Source organism: Achroia grisella, unplaced genomic scaffold (assembly GCF_030625045.1).
Source record: "Achroia grisella isolate CSIRO2021 unplaced genomic scaffold, CSIRO_AGI_Agris_v1 utg501, whole genome shotgun sequence".
NCBI lineage: Eukaryota > Metazoa > Arthropoda > Insecta > Lepidoptera > Pyralidae > Achroia > Achroia grisella.
This window is the reverse complement of record NW_026712897.1, coordinates 881,527-901,305: the sequence shown is the minus strand read 5'-3', so window position 1 is coordinate 901,305 and position 19,779 is coordinate 881,527. Positions and strand designations below refer to the sequence as shown.

General features: G+C 32.6%; 4 protein-coding genes across 4 annotated transcripts in view; 1 reads left to right on the top strand and 3 right to left on the bottom strand.

Moving 5' to 3' along the window:
- LOC131846096 (phospholipid-transporting ATPase VD) overlaps positions 1-10,377 on the bottom strand; it is a 54,170-nt gene extending 43,793 nt beyond the window's left edge. The window contains exon 1 of the mRNA XM_059195318.1: positions 9,502-10,377. Within this exon, the coding sequence (XP_059051301.1) occupies positions 9,502-10,313 (812 nt within the window). The 5' untranslated portion in view covers positions 10,314-10,377. The remainder of the gene's footprint in view (positions 1-9,501) is intronic.
- Positions 10,378-11,116: 739 nt separating this feature from the next.
- On the top strand, positions 11,117-13,033 carry LOC131846122 (rab GDP dissociation inhibitor alpha). The gene has a single exon (XM_059195349.1). It carries the CDS (start codon positions 11,246-11,248, stop codon positions 12,575-12,577), a length of 1,332 nt encoding a protein of 443 aa, XP_059051332.1. The 5' UTR covers positions 11,117-11,245; the 3' UTR covers positions 12,578-13,033.
- Positions 13,034-13,055: 22 nt separating this feature from the next.
- LOC131846121 (beta-alanine-activating enzyme) lies at positions 13,056-17,610 on the bottom strand. The gene is made up of 6 exons (XM_059195348.1): positions 17,273-17,610; positions 16,364-17,190; positions 15,022-15,895; positions 14,432-14,744; positions 13,935-14,198; positions 13,056-13,546 (listed from the first exon to the last, which is right to left on the bottom strand). The coding sequence occupies exons 1-6, from the start codon at positions 17,500-17,502 to the stop codon at positions 13,160-13,162; spliced, it is 2,895 nt and encodes a 964-aa protein (XP_059051331.1). The 5' UTR covers positions 17,503-17,610; the 3' UTR covers positions 13,056-13,159.
- LOC131846132 (uncharacterized) lies at positions 17,607-18,871 on the bottom strand. Its single transcript, XM_059195360.1, has 2 exons — positions 18,016-18,871; positions 17,607-17,623 (listed from the first exon to the last, which is right to left on the bottom strand). Exons 1-2 carry the CDS (start codon positions 18,869-18,871, stop codon positions 17,607-17,609), a joined length of 873 nt encoding a protein of 290 aa, XP_059051343.1.
- Between the last annotated feature and the right edge of the window lie 908 nt (positions 18,872-19,779).

Genomic DNA, 19,779 nt, shown 5'->3' with positions numbered 1-19,779 from the left:
TCTAAATTTACATTTAGTCATTTGAAATAACAGGTATAACTAAGAAATGTATATCTAATACCCACTTTACAATATGGAGACCCTATTGATGGCTGTACCATCAATATATCATATTTCGTTCAGTAAATAAATATGTGAATGGATGAGATGACATAGAGTACGACCGACTAGATGCTTATAATGAATCACCAGTAATTAAAACCCAACAAGTTTGCCATGTTTTAACTAAAAATTTAATTCACTAAACGTATTGACTAGGTCACACCTATCCATGGTCACGACTTCGCGACCAGGCCCAACAAGCGACCCGATAAACTATATTGATAACGAGAACAAAACGCGAAAGTTTCAAATTTTAAGTACAACTGAGAGAACATTTTTATTTATTAAATTTAAAATGCAAATGCAACTCTAAAGGCTATATAGAAAGTTTTCAAAAGCCTACTACCGAGTTTATTGCAAGCTCTTTCCTAAAATAAGAAGCCAGCGATAGGTTAAAAATGTGTAGTTCTAAAAATAGTTGTATGTATACATTAATTTATTTAAAGAAAGTTTATTCTTAATACGTTTGAATCACCATTTAAAAGTGGCTTGATAGTTTAATAAAACGATAATCATGCTATTAAATACTCAGTAATATAAAACCGATCATTGTTTCGATATAAGGCCACTTTTCTGAAGGATTGCATTGTCAATTGCTCGATAATGATATTGCTAATGATTCGCCAATTTCGCGGTATTGTTATTGTATTAAAAATATTATCATTATTTAATTACTATATATATATTCACAATACGGCAGGGTTCACAGTTTTAACTCTGAGTATAATATATGCTTAAAAACTAGTACTTAATAAGTTTTTATTTATTTCAAATGTATGTTTTATACCATTTTCATACTGCAATTTATCTAAATGCCGATCTGTTACCGTACATGGTAAGGACAGTCTGTCTACAGACAGTGTCAACCAAGAAACTCAAGACCAAGGAAGACTAACATACAAATCAATTTTCACTCTTGGCTTTTCTAAGATAGTAAACGTTCTATCCATCTTGAAAAATCAGTCACATACTTATTATAAGTTAATTACATATTACGACAATAAATTGTTTATTGACAATAATGAATCACTATTTATTATTAAATCTGCAGTTGACATATAATATCTCTAAGTTTGTTATGTACCTATGTCAATTAAAATTATTTATATCGCCGTCATAATCATTAGATATCTATTGTGTAAGCTTATTTATTGATATGACACATCAATTACTAAACGTAACGTACCATGAAACAATATATACCCATATTACGTATTAACTATTACATTTTCGTACCTATATACTAAAACAAAAACTAAACTATAAGTGGATATTATAAAAATACATTAGTGAAAACTGACTCACTTATATTCTCAAAATGGATGTTATTAAAAGCTGAATATTTAAATTTATATAATATTTCATAGAGTGCAGTAAATAATATAATATACGATTATTAACTTTATTATTACAGACTATTTAAAGTCCTGTAATATATTCTGTGCTCGCGCTTCAGTTACAGTTTAAATTAAGATTAGAATCATATATATAAATGTATATAAATTTATAAATAAAGAAAACTTCTTTTTATCAGTTTTCTTTTCTTCATAATACAACCTCTGCTTGGTTTGGGACTGATGGATGGAATCATGTGTGAATTGTCCTAGGAGTTTATAAAGCCCTCCGATAATATTTCTCCTATATATCTTCAATCAGTATCAGTTTTATTATATATATTTATATGGATTTTAGAATATTTACATAAATATTCTATTCTATAAATCGTATGGAACAAATAGTACGAATAGTGTATAGAACAAATCAATATTATCATGATTTATACCGTAATATTTCTCTGTTGGCATGTGTTAAAAATAATAGGCACATAATCTCCTTGAGGGTTTTTAAAAGTAAAGCTAAGATTCCCTTTCCACTTTAGACAGTCAATTTGCATAAGTATAATTAGGGGAACCATAATTACATTACGTTATATATTTCCCTATTACGAGTTGGGAACTCCATAATTATATTAAAGGCGTCATTAAAAATGTAATTTAAAAATGACATTCGCATATCCTAAACGGGTGTTATGACGGTATAACCTCAGTTAGTAATACAATATAAACACTATTATACGATTTAAGTGTGGGATGTTGACCTTCCGTTTCACTTGACGAGTTACTTGACATAGTGTAGTAAGTTATAAGTAAGGTCCTGGTCAAGGGTCCATGTCTACAACATGCATTTAAAAAAAAAATCTAAAGTCTAGTAATCTGCTCGGAGTCCCTCTGTCATTCGACGGACCCGGTGAAAGCACAGAATTCCAAAACTTCCATTTAAAAAGAGCCTAGTACATAATATGCGTTTAGTTAGTAAACCTACCTTTAGTAACATATTGTCTGAGACTTTTTTGCGAGTTCTAATTTCTGTTTTTTTTAATTTACCCTGTCTCCTAAAACTAAGTCAAGAGTATCTAAAAATCAATTCATATACGTAGTAGTTAAATATGTAAATAAAGATCCAAAGATCCACTTAGACGGATGTAACTTTATGTTATATGGATTTTTACCAAACTTGTAATTTCTCTATAGTTTTTATGAACGGATTCATTACAATATCGAGAAGAAAATAATTCCTCGTTTATCCTACACCAGACGCGTATATGAGCTATACTTAAATAATTTTGCAAGCAAATAATTCAATTAGGTACATCGTCGGTAGAACTGAGAGCATTACTAAGAATAAATGATAAACCTGTTTCATATAAATAGTACATCGACAGAACCTGTACAGTACGAAGAGATAAAAATATCATAGTACAATTTCAAATATTGAATTTGCAGTATGTAATACTTCGATATTATGTTACAATAAAACTTGCTGATTTATGATGCATAGTCAGCATTGAAGAGCCATGGTAGTTATAAATAGTAATAAGGTTATCAAATAGTATCTACTTCTGATTCACAGAAAACAATGTTTCTTTGTGATTTATTCTCGATATACACTGATTATATTTTCCAGTTATAGTTAACTGAATATTTTAAAACATTAGGTTGGTTTGAAAGAATAAACTTAACGTATTATTGTTTGTATATGTGTACTGTGCCATCATATTCTACACCTCTTCAAATAACATTCGAGTTGCCGCATAAGTGCCCCACAAGAATCGTTTTTTAGTGTAGAGAATGTACGAAAAAAAATTATTCAAAATGCCAAGACAAAAAAATCTTTCCATTTTTAATACATTTTTTCGTCGGTTTTACAAACGGATAGACACAATACATACAAACGGATATATCCACCATAAAAGTATTTCGTTAAGAACTTTTCATAATTTCGGAACAGATTATTTGTAAGATATCGTTAAAAAACGTGTGTTTTTGAAAAGCGTCGAATCATTTCTTTTTATAATTCCAATACAATATATTAGAAAGTAGCTGGCAAATTATATATCATAACTAATAGTGTGATAAGTAGAAATAATAGCTTTTAAAATAACGCCTAGCGCCCCAATGAAAAGGATCCGGCAGTACAGTACCCAGCATTCCAGTTATTCGTATGCAAATAGCGGAGAATCAAACATTATGGAAGATAACGTACAAAATATATATTAGCAATATATGTATGTACAACATATGTAGAGATGATGATGAATTTAGTATAAAAACAATGGCAGAACTGTAATTACTTTCCATATCTGAAACTACAACAATGTTTATAAACTTAAAATTCACTGTTGATCGCTCAAATAAGTCCAACAAATAATAAAGAAAACTCAAAATTGAAATTAACCACGAACCTTAACAACCATTTATTTGGTAACTTTGATAATAGTGATAATTGCTAATCTAATTCCCCAATTACATAACGCGTTAACATAATTAACAAAACACACGTCCCACGTAACGCGACCAATGCCATGATACTGTTATTAACAATGATTACTAATTAAACACACTGTCAACGGTGTTGTCAACAGCTATTTAGTAAAATTACCTTTATATTGATTGTGACTAAATATTATGCAATAAGTAATTATGATTTATTATTCATTGAGGTGTAGTTACAATATTGGTGCTGTGTTATTTGTAGAATAACATTCCTCTTATCCTTCTCATATCTTTCATAGCAGTTCGTATGAGGACCATAAAATGATTCAATTCGTGGGAATTTGTTAGATTTCTAACGTACCGACAATGTACCCCTAGTGTTCACAGTTTCTTGATATAAACGAAGATACAAAATTTGTGACCTGGTTGCATCGATAGATATGTCGGAATCTGATAATGTGACACGTAAGGAGTCTAGTTGGGTCCATTTGGGAAGAATACACGATATAGGCCTTATATATCGGTCGCACAACTGGATGGGAAATCTTGGCGTTCGTAGACACTTATCGTATTAGCACATTTCACAACCTACTAGCACCATACCATACCCACGAGCGAACCGACAAGTTTTGTATACTTTACTAGCGTGATTTGTTATGTTGCTATCAAATTAAGTTTTTAGTATTCTTAAAAGCGACGAAATACTCCAATAGCTTTAATAGGTTTTATTAAAATGTCAAAGTATTTATTTATCTACCCAATTACTGTTAATTATACGACTGAAATCAATCGGTCTTAATACGAGTAATGAAAAATTCATAAGAAATGTCTACCGTTAAAAAATTTACTCATACAAATAGGTACAGTTCTATGAACTTTCTAAAGACAGGACAAACATGAATCATTCATTCATTGAAGTCCATTAGTAAAGGTGTACCGTGTAATGATAATACATTAATATTGTAGGGTCGCCCAGCCCATTATTCAAGCGAATGTGGTCTCTGTTGCATTGCGATAACGTTCAAACGTAGAGAATAAAATTTGTTTAGCGTGACTCGTGTAGGTACCTGACAGTCTGAATGTACTACACGCAATATGGGTCACCGGTCAAGGCCTTTCTTTCTCCTGTAAACAGCAGCGTATTGAACCATAGGCTTAACAGTTGACCAAATTTCTCTGTCTAAAAATTAAGACCTAAATGCTAAGTAATGCTAAAATAGGATATTCCATTTAGTGGGTATATTACAATATATATATATATATATAGTCTTTTTATAATTTTATATATGTATAAAGAATATCTGCATTTATATAACAGAATGCAATTAGTGTCTACATAAAGGACTACCGTGAAAAAGGTAGATGGACAATTTTATCCATAGAATTGTATTGATCCTAGTAACATAATCGAATCGAAATGGGTTTATGCATTGTGCAGTAGTAACAAATCAACCTCGAGAATCTTCAAACCTCTACAATCAATCAGACTTAACTACGAATCAGGGTAGACCGTCAAATTAAAGTTCGAGGGCGGCATCCATCGCCTCTACGGCTAGGGTTACCATACGTTGGAATCTTCCTGTAATGTCCGAGAAATAATTCAGTGCTATAATTGTCATGATAGTGTAAAATTACACCATAGTAAGTAATATATACTACTATTATGCACATCTTTACATTGTATAAAATTAAGTCGGTTATCTGTTCTTAGATCTTTTAAACTACACAACGGATTTTAATGTAGTTTTCAGCAATAGTTAGAGTATTCCTGAGAAAGGTTTGTATGTATAATAAACGTAATTCATGTTTGATGTGGACAATGAGCAGGTACGATGAGGAGAGATTGGAATAAGACCATTGGAAGTCTATTGAATCCAATAAAGTCTGCACTCATTTGATTTCTTTTCTACACCATATCGCCGAATTACCAGGCTTTGAAGTGTCTAAAAGTATTTATTCTCAAATACATAATTATATTTTGACCAACTGATATTTCAAAAGATGCTTCATTGAGAACCCTTGTATGAATAGACTACTTTTGAACATATCAGAAAATTTGTACAAATTTTGGAACTTGTAAGGGAATCTCGTCATGTAATCTGGTAACCCTATCCAATGCCGACCTTTCAAATATTTCACAGCTTACAACAATCGATCACAGCGCACCTGAAGACCACTTCAAATATTCCCAATCAATTTATGCGCCTAATATTTACTGAACAAACAATATTAATGAAATCAATTACATGGACGATTATCACGCACATCGGCACCTTTACACTAGTTATCAAAATACAATCAAGTTGAATAAATTAGTGCGCGGGCGAAACATAGTTACGTTACAGTCCCACGTGTACAACTACTGTGTACTTGATATGTATTACATTGCGTGACCACTGATGCTTACAACTCCCAATGGTCGAGACCTGAACTAGTATACTGGGCTAAGTAAATGGAAAATTATGAAACATTACACACGATTCGACGAAATGGAACACTCTAGATAATGTGTTTGTGGAAATATTGCCCATTACGATTTTATTGCTCGATTATGACGATTTTGTAGTTAATGCTAGAATCTCAAATTAAAGTTGGGACCAACAGTTTTCAGTCCTAGTGCTAGCAAAAACCCTACAGGCGATTGGCAGCGTAGATAATTCCTGGTGGATTCGCTACGACAGGCTGTGACCTGATCCATCCTATTATTATAATCTATCCGCGCTAATCTTACTGACTTGAAATCATTGACAAATGATTTCAAGTCAGTATTATTCAATTATATTAAGTATATTTGTCAATTTAAAAACTATTTAAAAACAAAAATGGATAGTACTCTATTCTACAGAGACTTTATTAATAATGAGAGCTTTATTAATAATCTTATCTACGAAGTCATATGTTTTTTTTAGACAAATGATATGTCTGTACCTGTCATCTTGTTACAATTTAGTTTTGTTGTAGGCATTTATTTGTTAAGATGAAACAAACACTGTTGCATTTATAATATAGATATCGATATTGTTCAATCCAGAAGTCGGGACGAGCCCGCGAGTAATCTCATAAATTGAATGCTAAAATAACCCCGGCGAGTTTAGTCGTGACTACCTTTTTGGTTCGATCTCATTATTCATGAACCTATCCACCTATCCACTATGATCGCCTTAGAATGGCATTCTTTCAGACATTTTCTTGGAATCATTGATAGGTATAGACATGTGATCACCACTTTTTATTGTTTGACCTGTAAGTTAATTTGCTACTAACACTTCAAAATTTGGGAAATGTGAAAAGAATAGTGCGTTATATTTAAACTTTAGGCGATTTTAGTCTTTTACTTCAGACACTCGAATAGAAATTCTAAGTTCAAGTGTTATTACGTCAACAGTGGATTTCTTACAGTCGAGTGATATTGGTAATAGAAATGTACATAGTTTATCTGGGGCTACATAATGTTGACACAACCTACATATTCAAAACTAGAAAGTTACCTTTAAAACTCGTCTGGCTGCGTTTTAAATTTGATGAGATTCTGAGTTGAGAACCTCCTTGCATAAGGTTATATGCAAGTGCTTCGAAGGTCGTCATTGTAGATAGAGCTGGATTCACATATTTGATAACTGTTTGTCTATCCTACAACCATGTTCATTTTTACTGATTACTTAGGAGACTTATGCGAAATTATATATGTTTAGAACCCAGACAACTCTAACCGAAACTCAGTGATAAACTAAGATAAAACCCCGACCGATTAAATTAAGATAAACGTATTCTATGTGTTAATCTAGGGCAAGGTCTATTAGTGTACTAAATTTAATTCAAACCCGTTCAGCCGTTACAAGTGATCGAGTAAAAAAATCCAAACATCTTTATAAACTTTCACATTTATAATATTAGCATAAGCTAGTACGAGTAGACATAATATAATGCTATGTATAAAAAAGTGTTAGGACAATTAGGAAGTGGTGATGTAGAATATCAAGTAACGGTATCTGCTTAACATCAAGCAGTGTGTCCGTTTACCAAATCAACAGTAATAAACTGACTACATTTCGTAAATTATAAATATAAAAGTAAAAAAATCTGATTGATATGTCCAAATAGAAAACGGCAGGCATACATATAGATAGACATCTACACTACACCAATAGTATAAATACAGATTGTGAATTTTGTCAATATCTGGAATGCATTAAAAAATCAATAATTCAGAGATACGTTGTTCTAGATAGAAATACTTATGCATTATATATACAGTCAATCATTGTTAATGCTATTCAAACCAGATAACATTAGGACGTGTTGCTAGTTTCGCTATTCAATAAAACGGCCCCGTGTTGTACAAAATTGGTGGCAATATAGGACCAATACCCCCTATTTAGTATTGGTACTACAGTCCTAAAAATTTCGTAAACTCTTAAATCTTAATTTTTATGAAAATTTAAGAATTTCGACATTCTGAACCAATTGGTGAAGATATCGCATAGCATACTTAAGCATTGTTCGAAAATTGATAATGTACGTAACTAGGACACGATTGTATGTACAATTAATAGTTGAACGTTTTTACAATATCCGAAAATTCGTCTATTACCCATTGTTTCGATGCGAACACGGCGATAAGAGTTGTGTTTGTAGCTGTGACAACTGTGTTAGTGGTTTCAAGGATACCTACGAAATAGCAAATAGTACGAATTCAAATGTAAAATTTATTTGTTGGTCTATAATACTCTAGAAATGCACCACTAAGAACGTTTTGTGCTTCAAAGTCGCTACCGTAAAAAAATACGTATATGTTCCCGTGCAGTTTATTAGGCTGACGTGATACGAAATCAATTCTATTCTTTCTCGAAGTTCATTAAGAGGATCTGTAAGTCCGTCGAGGCGGTTATTGCTGAGAGGTTTTTCCAGGGTATTAAATATATTTTAACTGTACACGCGAAATAAGTTGCGCTTAAAAGTTACCCTTAGCTAAGAGTTTGCTTATGTTTTATAAGCAAACAAGTAATTATCTCGTTTCAAATCGCTGTCTAGCCGAAATTACTGATAAAAACTTAACTGGTTAAAATGTGTAGAAGCAGCAATGAATTACTATTAATGTACCATTTAAATAAAATAACTATGTAATTTCCAGATTCCTGTTAAATCATCCTGCTTTTATTTTCAAGTCTTGGAATCTCAATCTAAACGTTTTTTATCAATTTATTTAAAACTATATCAATCTATCACTTCTGTATTTATAGGATGTGGTTATGTTTTGGTTTTACCCAGAAGTACTAAATTAGGATAGAACATTGGTTTCTAAAATTTGTATATATTAAAATTAATTGATTTTTTTAAAATCAAAATATCAATTATTATTTTTAATATATTTATTATATTGCTGGTTGCACATAATCAGTGGAGCAAATGTTAAATAAAGTACTTATAATAAAAATATTAAAAATTAAGACCACTTTATGTGAATCTCTATTGATTATAAACTTGTACATTCATTCATTCAATTCATTGGATCATCTCTCTCATTTTTAATAATGACAATGTATATACATATATATATATATCTATAAATTTGTTATGCAGTGTAAACTATGGATACTCAAAGCAGAAAAAATAATGATGTACTCACTTTTTATAAACCCTGCAGAATGAATTGTTAATTCTTTTATCTGATAGATGTCTCCGGCGGTCTTCAAACAGGTCCTTGATAGCAGTCACTCCAAGCACAAACAACACTGGCAGCATTGCAACTTCCTTACCAAATGCACTGATAGCTGGTACCCAGTTCAACAAAACTATGAAAATGAAGTACACATTTGCAATCCTATGGAACTGCTCAAACAAGTTCTTTGGTAAAAATGATAGTAATGTATATTTTGTAGTCCTGATTTTATTATCACATCTGTGTCCATTTGGGTGATCCTTTGGAGGAGTTTTGTCAGGCACTAGGTGATTAGGGGTGACTATAAGTAGACGGTTATCAACAGCAGGCTGTTGCCGACGTAGGAGCCAGAAAACAGCACGTCGCCAGGGTCCAATCACTGAGCTCCGACGAATTGTGTAGATGGAGTCAGAACGAGAGGCCTGGCGAGAATGGTGCGCGCGAATCGAGCTTAAACGTGGCTGAGCACTGGCCGGCGCCGGTTCCCGGTGTCCTGGCGGTAAAATAAAATCTGTGCGGCTACCGGTTCGGCTGTGACCGGGCCCCGAAGCCGCACGGGGCCCTTCTACTATCTGACCATGGGACAAAGCACGTTGATGGCCCCGTAACGCGGACTTGAGTGGACGCTGTGCCGCCGGGTTCCCGGCCAGCATTGGAGTCCCTCCATGACTTATAGATCTGGAGTGGCCCTTCACTTTGGGAAATAAGTACGTTTGTTCCGGTGCTCCAGGCAAACTTGGCACTGTTGAGGGAGTTTCGCCGCTTCCTTCTGTTGACATTTTTATTCATCTGAGAAATTATTATTTTGCTGTTTCCTCTCATTTAAAACGACAATAACTTGGTCGTTTGATTCGACAGGATAATAAATTATAAATGAAACATATGGTTTAAAGTTATCTGTTTACTATTGTACACATCACTGTTAACTGTTTTTACAACTAACACGAAACACAATTAGATATTTTATTATAAATAAATTGCAATACATTTTTCAATTATAGAGCTTTTCTATAAAATTAAAATTGATTGCCACGGTGTAAACAATCATTTACGTATAGGTAGCGAATAAAAGTAATATGTGCTTTTGGAGTTGAAAGACACGACACAATTATTCAGTTCTATGTTCGTCACTGTCCGTGTTCGTGTCAAACAGTGTCAGTGTCAGAAACCTAAAACTCAGAACAATGTTCTGTGTTTAGACGTCAGATTGTACCATAGAATACCTATATACGGAACATAGAGCATTTTACGACTAAGTAAGTAATCACAGTGTCCAAGTGTGCACTTGCTTAATATGTTTAGTCTAAGTTGAAGAACATAACAAAATAGTATTAAGATACACTAAGATTTAAATTTTATATTGAAACCCTAATGTGAAAAATTCATTTAAATCCATGCAAATAGTAATAATAGTAATAAGAACATATTTCAACTTTATAATGATTCAAAATAAGTATATTTTTTTATACAAAATAATAATGTAAAGTTTTCATTGACACGTTTAAAAACTAGATGGTTGTCTAATGTTATTGATGTTTTGCTTAGTAGTTAGCGCTCTAAACATTGTTGGAATTTTGGCAACACTGATTCGTCGACGTCACCCATGCATGGCCGACATATTAATTCTTCCGACATTTTGACATTTTGTCTCCCGGTTAACAATTTCTTATTGGAATATTTATAAGGATTAAACCTTTTGATTCGTTTCACCATGGATGAAGAATATGACGCTATTGTATTGGGCACCGGACTCAAGGAATGCATCCTCAGCGGGATGTTATCTGTTTCTGGAAAGAAGGTTTTGCACATTGATCGTAACAAGTACTACGGCGGAGAATCTGCGTCAATTACCCCGTTAGAAGAATTGTTCGCAAAGTTCAATGCACCGGCACCGGATGAAACATACGGTCGAGGCCGCGACTGGAATGTGGACTTGATTCCGAAATTTTTGATGGCCAATGGCCTTCTTGTAAAGCTGCTCATACATACGGGCGTCACCCGGTATTTGGAATTCAAATCGGTGGAAGGCAGCTATGTCTACAAGGGTGGAAAAATATCTAAAGTGCCGGTCGATCAAAAGGAGGCGCTTGCATCTGATCTCATGGGTATGTTTGAAAAAAGACGGTTTCGTAATTTTCTGATTTATGTTCAAGACTTCCAAGAGGAAGATAGCAAAACATGGAAAGATTTCGATCCCAGCACAGCCAATATGCAATCATTGTATGATAAGTTTGGTCTTGATAAAAATACTCAAGACTTTACTGGTCATGCTTTAGCACTTTATCTTGATGACAATTACCTCCAGCAACCTGCTATTCAAACCATTCGACGCATTAAGTTGTACTCGGATTCCTTGGCAAGATATGGGAAATCTCCATACTTGTATCCCATGTATGGATTGGGTGAGCTCCCACAAGGCTTTGCTCGTCTTTCTGCTATCTATGGTGGTACATACATGTTGGATAAACCCATTGATGAGATTGTCCTGGGAGAAGGTGGTAAGGTTATTGGAGTACGCTCTGGAAATGAGATAGCTAAGTGCAAGCAAGTGTATTGTGACCCGAGCTATGTCCCTGACAGAGTCCGCAAGAAGGCACAGGTGATTCGCTGCATTTGTCTATTGGATCATCCTATTGCTAATACAAAGGATGCACTATCTACTCAGATTATCATTCCTCAGAAGCAAGTTGGAAGGCATTCCGATATTTATGTGTCACTGGTCTCCTATACACACCAGGTAGCTGCAAAGGGATGGTTCATTGCTATGGTGTCCACTACAGTTGAAACTAAGGATCCTGAATCTGAGATTAAGCCTGGCCTAGATGTGTTGGGACCCATAAGGCAGAAATTTGTGTCAGTGACAGACTATTATGAGCCTACTGATGATGGAAGCCAAAGCTCCATCTTTATATCTGAGTCCTATGATGCAACAACTCACTTTGAGACAACATGTTTAGATGTACTAAAGATTTACAAACGTGGTACAGATGAAGACTTTGACTTTTCCAAAGTTAAAGTTGAATTAGGAGAGGAAGAGCAGTAAAATAAGTTATATCTATGTAAATTGCTTGTTAATTTTAATCTGTTTACTGAACTGTTTGGCAACAATTATAAAAATATTCATTAGGGAGTTTTGGGTACTGATTTATAAGAGCTTAGGTGTATTGGCAGTAGACAATTGTATATGTGCAACTATTCTCATTCAAATGGTACCAGCAAATATATTATTTTATTATTACCAAAAATATTGCAAAACGTTAAGATTGTTATTTAAAGGATTTTATTGAACTATTAAGATGCTTTTATTATTTTTTAAGTTTAAGAAGCTACTATGATGATCTGCACAAGTGTAGATTTAATTGTATCGAATGATATGCATTCCATTTTGGTACATTATTTGATCCTGTAACCATATCATATTTGTAATATGTCAATATGAATGCTCATTATACATGTATATGTTTTGTGTAAGATCATGAATAAAGATACATAATGAACATTATGATTTTTATTAACCCATATTAAAATTTAATACATAATCAAACATTTGTTTGTGATATTTATAACATCTTTCAGTAGATCAGTGATCATATATTAATTTCTTATAATTAACTAGACAGTTTAATTACAAGTTTAAAACATATTTCAAAGAGTAAAGGTGGTCATTCCTACAACCGATGAATATGTAATCTCCATAGACTGCTGGAGATGAGAAAGTTTCACCAGGCAGTTGATAATCTGCTAATATCATCCCTGTCTCTCCATCTATAACACAGATCTTCCCATCATTGGAAGCAGCTAGTATTAATTTATCACTTAAGCCACAAGGTGTGGAGTACACAGGTGAAGTAAGCTGTGTTTTCCAATGCAAGCTAGGCTGGAAATTCTTAATATTAATACTATAAACATTACTATCATGACAACCAAAAACCATTTGCCACTTTAATTTATCAACTTCTTTTACATAAAGTGACGAAAAGATATTCCCTTTTGATCCTTGATATTTCCAAATCTGCAAATAAAAAACTGGGTTTTTTAAAAGTTACAGTTTTTTTATTAGATGATAAGGGAATGATGCACCTATCTGCATTAGTTATCAACCTTACAAAATAAATTGCTAGCATTAGTTAACATTATTAACAATCCTCTTTTCCCAATGTAAATAGATTTATAACTTGTATCTTCTTTAGCTAAATATCTTCAAACAGTTCTTACAAAGCAGAGAAAAAACTTAGTCCATGAGAGGAACAGATTTATATCACTTGTCACCCATAACATAAGCTATGCTTAGCTTTGATCTAGATGGCGCTGTGGTGATTGTTCAAAGGTATTATGAATGGCTACATAGAGTACCATCTATAGGTACTAAGTGATAATTTATTATGTTACTAACAACACACCTTGATACCTTTCTCGACCGTTCTGCAATGAATATCACCATTAACTTCAGCAAATACCACATATTTGTCATCATCATATAGTATGGGACTGGCAAACACTGGGCTGCCAAGAGTTCCACACCAAGCTACTGTATTTGTGATTGTATGAATACTTGCGCAGACACCAGACAGGGTGCCAAGAAGCACATACTTATTTTTAGCTAGAACTAAGTTGGCTGATATCCCCTGATCTGCAATATGAATAGTTTCCTTGATTTCTCCAGTCTGCAAGGTTAAAGTAAAAAAAGATAGATATAATTTTTTATCAAAAAATCAATCTGACAATAGTGCCTCGTTTCGAACTTTAACTTTAGTAGATATTACTTTTAATATATATTGATGAACGTGTTTTTAAGTATATTTTAAATTTATATCAACACTGGTAAAAATTTGAGTGTGTATATTATCATCACGTATATTAATTTTGTTTCAAATTAACAAAAAATGTATACTCATACCATTACATCAATACACCTAATTCTTCCATCATAGGAAGCAATATAGAATAAATCATTACAACATGTTGCTTTGCTTTTTATCATGGACCCAATATTAATCCTCCAGATTTCGTTGCATGTTTCCAATGCAAAGCATAGCACGGTACCGTCATGTGCGCCAACCACGGCGCACGGTGACATTTCTTTCTTGTGGTAACAGAATACGGATGCTTCAATCCGCGAATTTACTATTAATGTGCCCTGCAATATTCCAGATATTGCATCTACAACTACGATTTTGCCAGAATGACTCCCGACTATCGCATATAAATTGCTGAAAAATAATAAGTCCATTATATATGTATTTTAATTTTTATACTAGATTGAAATCAGAAGTCAAGTACCAATAGTAAATATGAACAAGACAAAATCATAGATAGAAGCTGGCATACTAGATTTTGTATACTATAAATTTTTACTGGACAGCTTCATGCTCATTTTATTTATTTCAATTATCATGTAGGATATATACACCAACAGCTTATCCCTGATAAGAGTGAGATAATAAATATAATATTACAGGCAATAAAACTATATTATAAGCCACTTACAATCCTATTTGAAATAATAATGGAGAGGCATCAACACATTTCCCAGTATCACTGGTCCATAATAGTATGAATTCTATAAGATTTGTTGAACTTTCAGTGTTAGACCTCTTGTAAGACTGACTCTGTGTACAACTATGAGCATCTGAGTATGTCCTTTTAATTTTTTTCTTAACTTTTATTTCACTATCACATGTTTCTTTATGTACCAATTGTAAGATATCATCAATGGTAGTTTTTTGAGACACCAAGTAAGGTAGAATTAGATTGCCCAATTTTGGACAGCTGAGAGACAGCTTGTTACACATGGACACGGCCAGAAATGATGTGCCACCAATAGAAAAAAAATCTTTGTCTTTTATTTCTTCATAAGTCAAGTTTACTTTACTCATTATAATTTGGAGTTCCTTCAAAAAACTAACTCTTAATGAATCTAATGTTAGTGGCATATTCACTGTTTCCTCATACATCTTAGATAGTAGCAATTTAGACATTTTTCCATGTGGATTTGTGGGTAAATTGTCAGCTCTAATGATTTTATCTGGCCAGTGCTTATCATCAAGCTTACATTTTAGAAAGTCTGACAATTCTTGGCTGCTAAGTGTTTCTGATGAGAAATACACAACTAAAAGTGATGGTTTAGGTAGCCAGATACAAGAGCTTGTTTTCACTCTTGGACATTGCATTACACTTGATTCGATGTACTGTAAATTAATTTTGTGTCCAAATCTTTTAATAATATCATCTTTGCGTCCTCTATAATATACATTACCATTTTTTACTTCAGCCAAATCACCAGTGTCAATGAATTTTAGGGAACTTTCTTCTTCATTTCCATTTGATTTATTTAAAATAATACACTTTCTCGTTTTGCTTACTGAAAATTAGAACAATTAATTTAATAATATCAGTCATTTAAATTATATAAATATAAAATTGAAAAGATTAGAATAGTTTTATTATTGTATTTCATAGTTTAGTGATGCAATATTCATGAATTAGTATTTTTTTATATTAATTATTTTAAATCGACCCTCGGTGGTCTAGCGGTCAAGCACACCGCTTTACGTCCGATGGTCACGGGTTCGATTCCTCGCACAGCACAAACATTTGTATTCATGAGTATGATTGTTTGTATCGGTCTGGATGTTTTCTATGTATAATATGTATGTATTTACAAAAAGAAAAATATCTATGTATTTGTATAAGTTAACTAGTACCCATAACACAAGCTCTAGCTAGCTTAACTTGGGTCTAGATGGCGCTGTGTGAATTGTCAAAAAAAAAAAAATAAAAGAATTTTGTGTTAAATTTAATATTTGCAAAAGTTTTAAATACTACTTACTTAATACTATTTTTCCAGATTCTTTATTATCAACATTTGGTTCCACATGCAATTCTGTTTCAGATAGGCAATTACCCAAAGGTATTTCTTTATCAGATAACATTCTACTAAGGTCTAATTCAGCCACACAGGCCCAACATGACATTTCTGTTACTCCATACAAAGTATAAATTCTTGTTTTATTGTTTGCATCTTTCAGTTCCTTTAGTCTTTTAACTCCATTTAAGGGCTCCCCACCCAGGGCCAATATTTTTAATGTTGAAGTAGGACTTAATATTTTATTCCTGATATCAGCATTGGAATACTGAAAAAACCTTGATGGTGTAAGCTGCCAGAATGTCACAGAATTTTCTCTATTTTCAGGAAATAATATTTCTGCTTTTTCAGGTGCGATTAGAAGAGAGGCTCCATTCAAACAGGCAATTAATATCTCTATCATAGAAGGGTCAAATGTAAGAGGTGTAGAGAAATATATTACATCATTGGATGTAATATTAAACAATTTAGTTAGATCATCTACATTTGGTTGAATACATTGCACAGGAACTTGAATGTGTTTTGGTTCTCCAGTACTGCCCGATGTCATGGCTATGAATGAATATTCAGGTATACATATAGCACTATTTAGATGTTCAAAATTATAGAAATACACAAACAAATTGAAAATTGTCACAGTTTTATCTGGCTTTTTATTAAAGAACTCGCTTTTCAAAGCCTTTTCCTTATTTGTTATATAAATGACAACTCTAAATTTCATATCATTAGCTACGCTTTCTATATCCTGTGTGGGGTCCAAAAACATGAATGTAGTACAGCATTTGTGAGCCCTGAAATCATGCAAAAGAATAAGTGAGCCACAGGTGTCCGTATTTTTAAATACATTATTAATTTAATAAAATGGTAACGTACGCAGCTATAACAGATGGTATGATGATGTTTCTTTTAGATATTAATCCAATTATGCCTTTATTACATTTAATTTGTTGAAGATTTTGCGATATATATTCACATACTCCATACAACTCGGAGTACGTGTAGCTTCTGTAGACGCCGTTTTCATAATGTCTCACCGCGATACTAGACGGACTTTTGGCACAAGTTCTCAGGAAAACATCATAGTAACCCCGTTTAAATTTCATATTTTAGTAACTTAATATTAGAATACTTCGTCATTGAAAAATAATTAAGAATCATAAATACGAAATATTTGTTCGATGTAAATAGTAAACATATTTGCGAAATGTTACATCAGTAAATAAACTGATGTAACATTATACATATTACTATTTTTATTCATTAAACCATATCATCAGTAAGAAGTATAATAAAAAAATACATAAATGCATTAAGTTAATGAAATACTGAATTAAAGTAAATTCAAATAAATTACATATCTATAGTAAGTACATAATAAGTCATTTTTTTTTTTTTATTAAGTATTTTACGGCCTTGGAAATCTCCTTTCAGCCAAACAATTACATTTAACTATATCTTTAGCATTATAATCTATAACGTTCTTATTGTATTATGTATAAACTCGTATAAAAATGGATAACTTTCTTTATTTTGTAGGATAGATGGCAAGAGGCGGGGTACTTCTTTTTTATTATATAAACTTATTAAGCCATCTATCAAAATAAGTCTCTGCAAACCAAATGCTGGACATTCCATTATAATATGTTGTAAATCGGCATTTTCTGCTGTACAGTAGTCACAATTTGAAGAAGATCTCAATTTTATTCTATGCAAATGAGCCGGAAACTGCCCATGTCCCATACGAATTCTATTAATCGTTGTAATGTATCTTCTAGATGGTTCTTGTAATTTGAAATACCATGGTTTTCCAAAAATTTCTTTCTGTATATCAGCATACCATTTTCCTTTTATCATTTTGGTTTCTGCCCATTTTCTATTCCAATTACTAAACATCCTTCTGTTAATTAATGCATTGTAGTCAGTTATTGGCACTGGCGATAAATCCAAATGACAATCCAGTTCATTAATCTTCATCATTCTGTCTACAACTTCATTTCCAGTAATACCAGCATGAGATGGAACCCACATGAACTCTATAACTTTGTACAATTTCATGTCATATAAAATTTCTCTTATTAAGTAAATGTATAAATTATCTTTGTAGCTTATTTTATAATTATCTAAGGATGTCAATACACTTAGAGAATCCGTTATTATTAGAAATCGTCTTGAATTTTCTATGTCTTGTACATATTTCAAAGCTTTAAAAATTGCATATGCTTCCGCAGTGAAAACCGATGAATGTTGATCTAGTACATAGCATTGTCCAGTTTTAGTAAAGGAGTCAAAATATGCCGCTTTAGTAGAGTCTTCAGATTTCGATCCATCAGTAAATATTTTTCTGTAATCAGGTTTATATGTTTGGGTGTATATTATAAATTCATTATTATCCATCACTCTCTCCTGTACTATTGTAGGTTTTGTAGTTTGAACATCCAGTGAACCGTAAGACCATTTATCACATTGATACATATTAACAAATTCATTTAATAGTTCATTATCAATTTGTATAATTTTATTATTTTTTAATATATTACTCAGTGTATTATTTGCAAAAATTTTTAAATAATATTTTTCCATCAAATAATTAAGTCTTACATGAATTGGAGGAATGCCAGATTCAATTTCTAAAGAATTAATAGGAGTCGAACACATTGCTCCTGTTATGATTCTAAGACCCTTATTTTGTACTACCTCTATTTTTCTTAATTGAGTATAGTTTATGCAATTTCCATAAATAAACAGACCATAATCATAATGACTTCTAACAATGGACTTATACAACATATTTAGTAACTTGGGATCCATACCCCAACTAACACCAGCTAAGTATCTCAAAATATTGACACTTTTATCCATTTTATTCAATATTTTTGTAACATGAGATGAAAATGACATTTTGCTATCAAAAACTATTCCTAAAAATGTTTTTTCATTGACTATATTTGTTCGACCAATATCAATTAAAGTTCTCAATATTTATACTAGATGGCGCTAGGTGAAATGTACAACGCGCTATAGTTTCGTTTTCTTTGATTATGACCACTGTACGGAATTTTGTAATTATTGAGTTCGATTTACACCCGAATATATCTTTGTTTACTATCCAATTCGGTGTTGTTTGATTTCTTGGCCTCGAGTAAAACATTGGCCTTCGACCCGGACAGTGGCGACCTCTAGTGGTACTTTAGTGAAGTGAAGTTCGGTGGTGAGTGAGCTAGTGATTAGTGTCGTAAGTAGCTGGGACGAACTGTAAGTACAATCAAGTTATTATTGGTTAGGAGTAGCTTAGGGACTTAGAAAAATAATTAGTGAACTGGACTTAGAATATTTCGCCAAAATTGTGTGAGACGGGGAACCTATGCCCGAAAACACAGCGA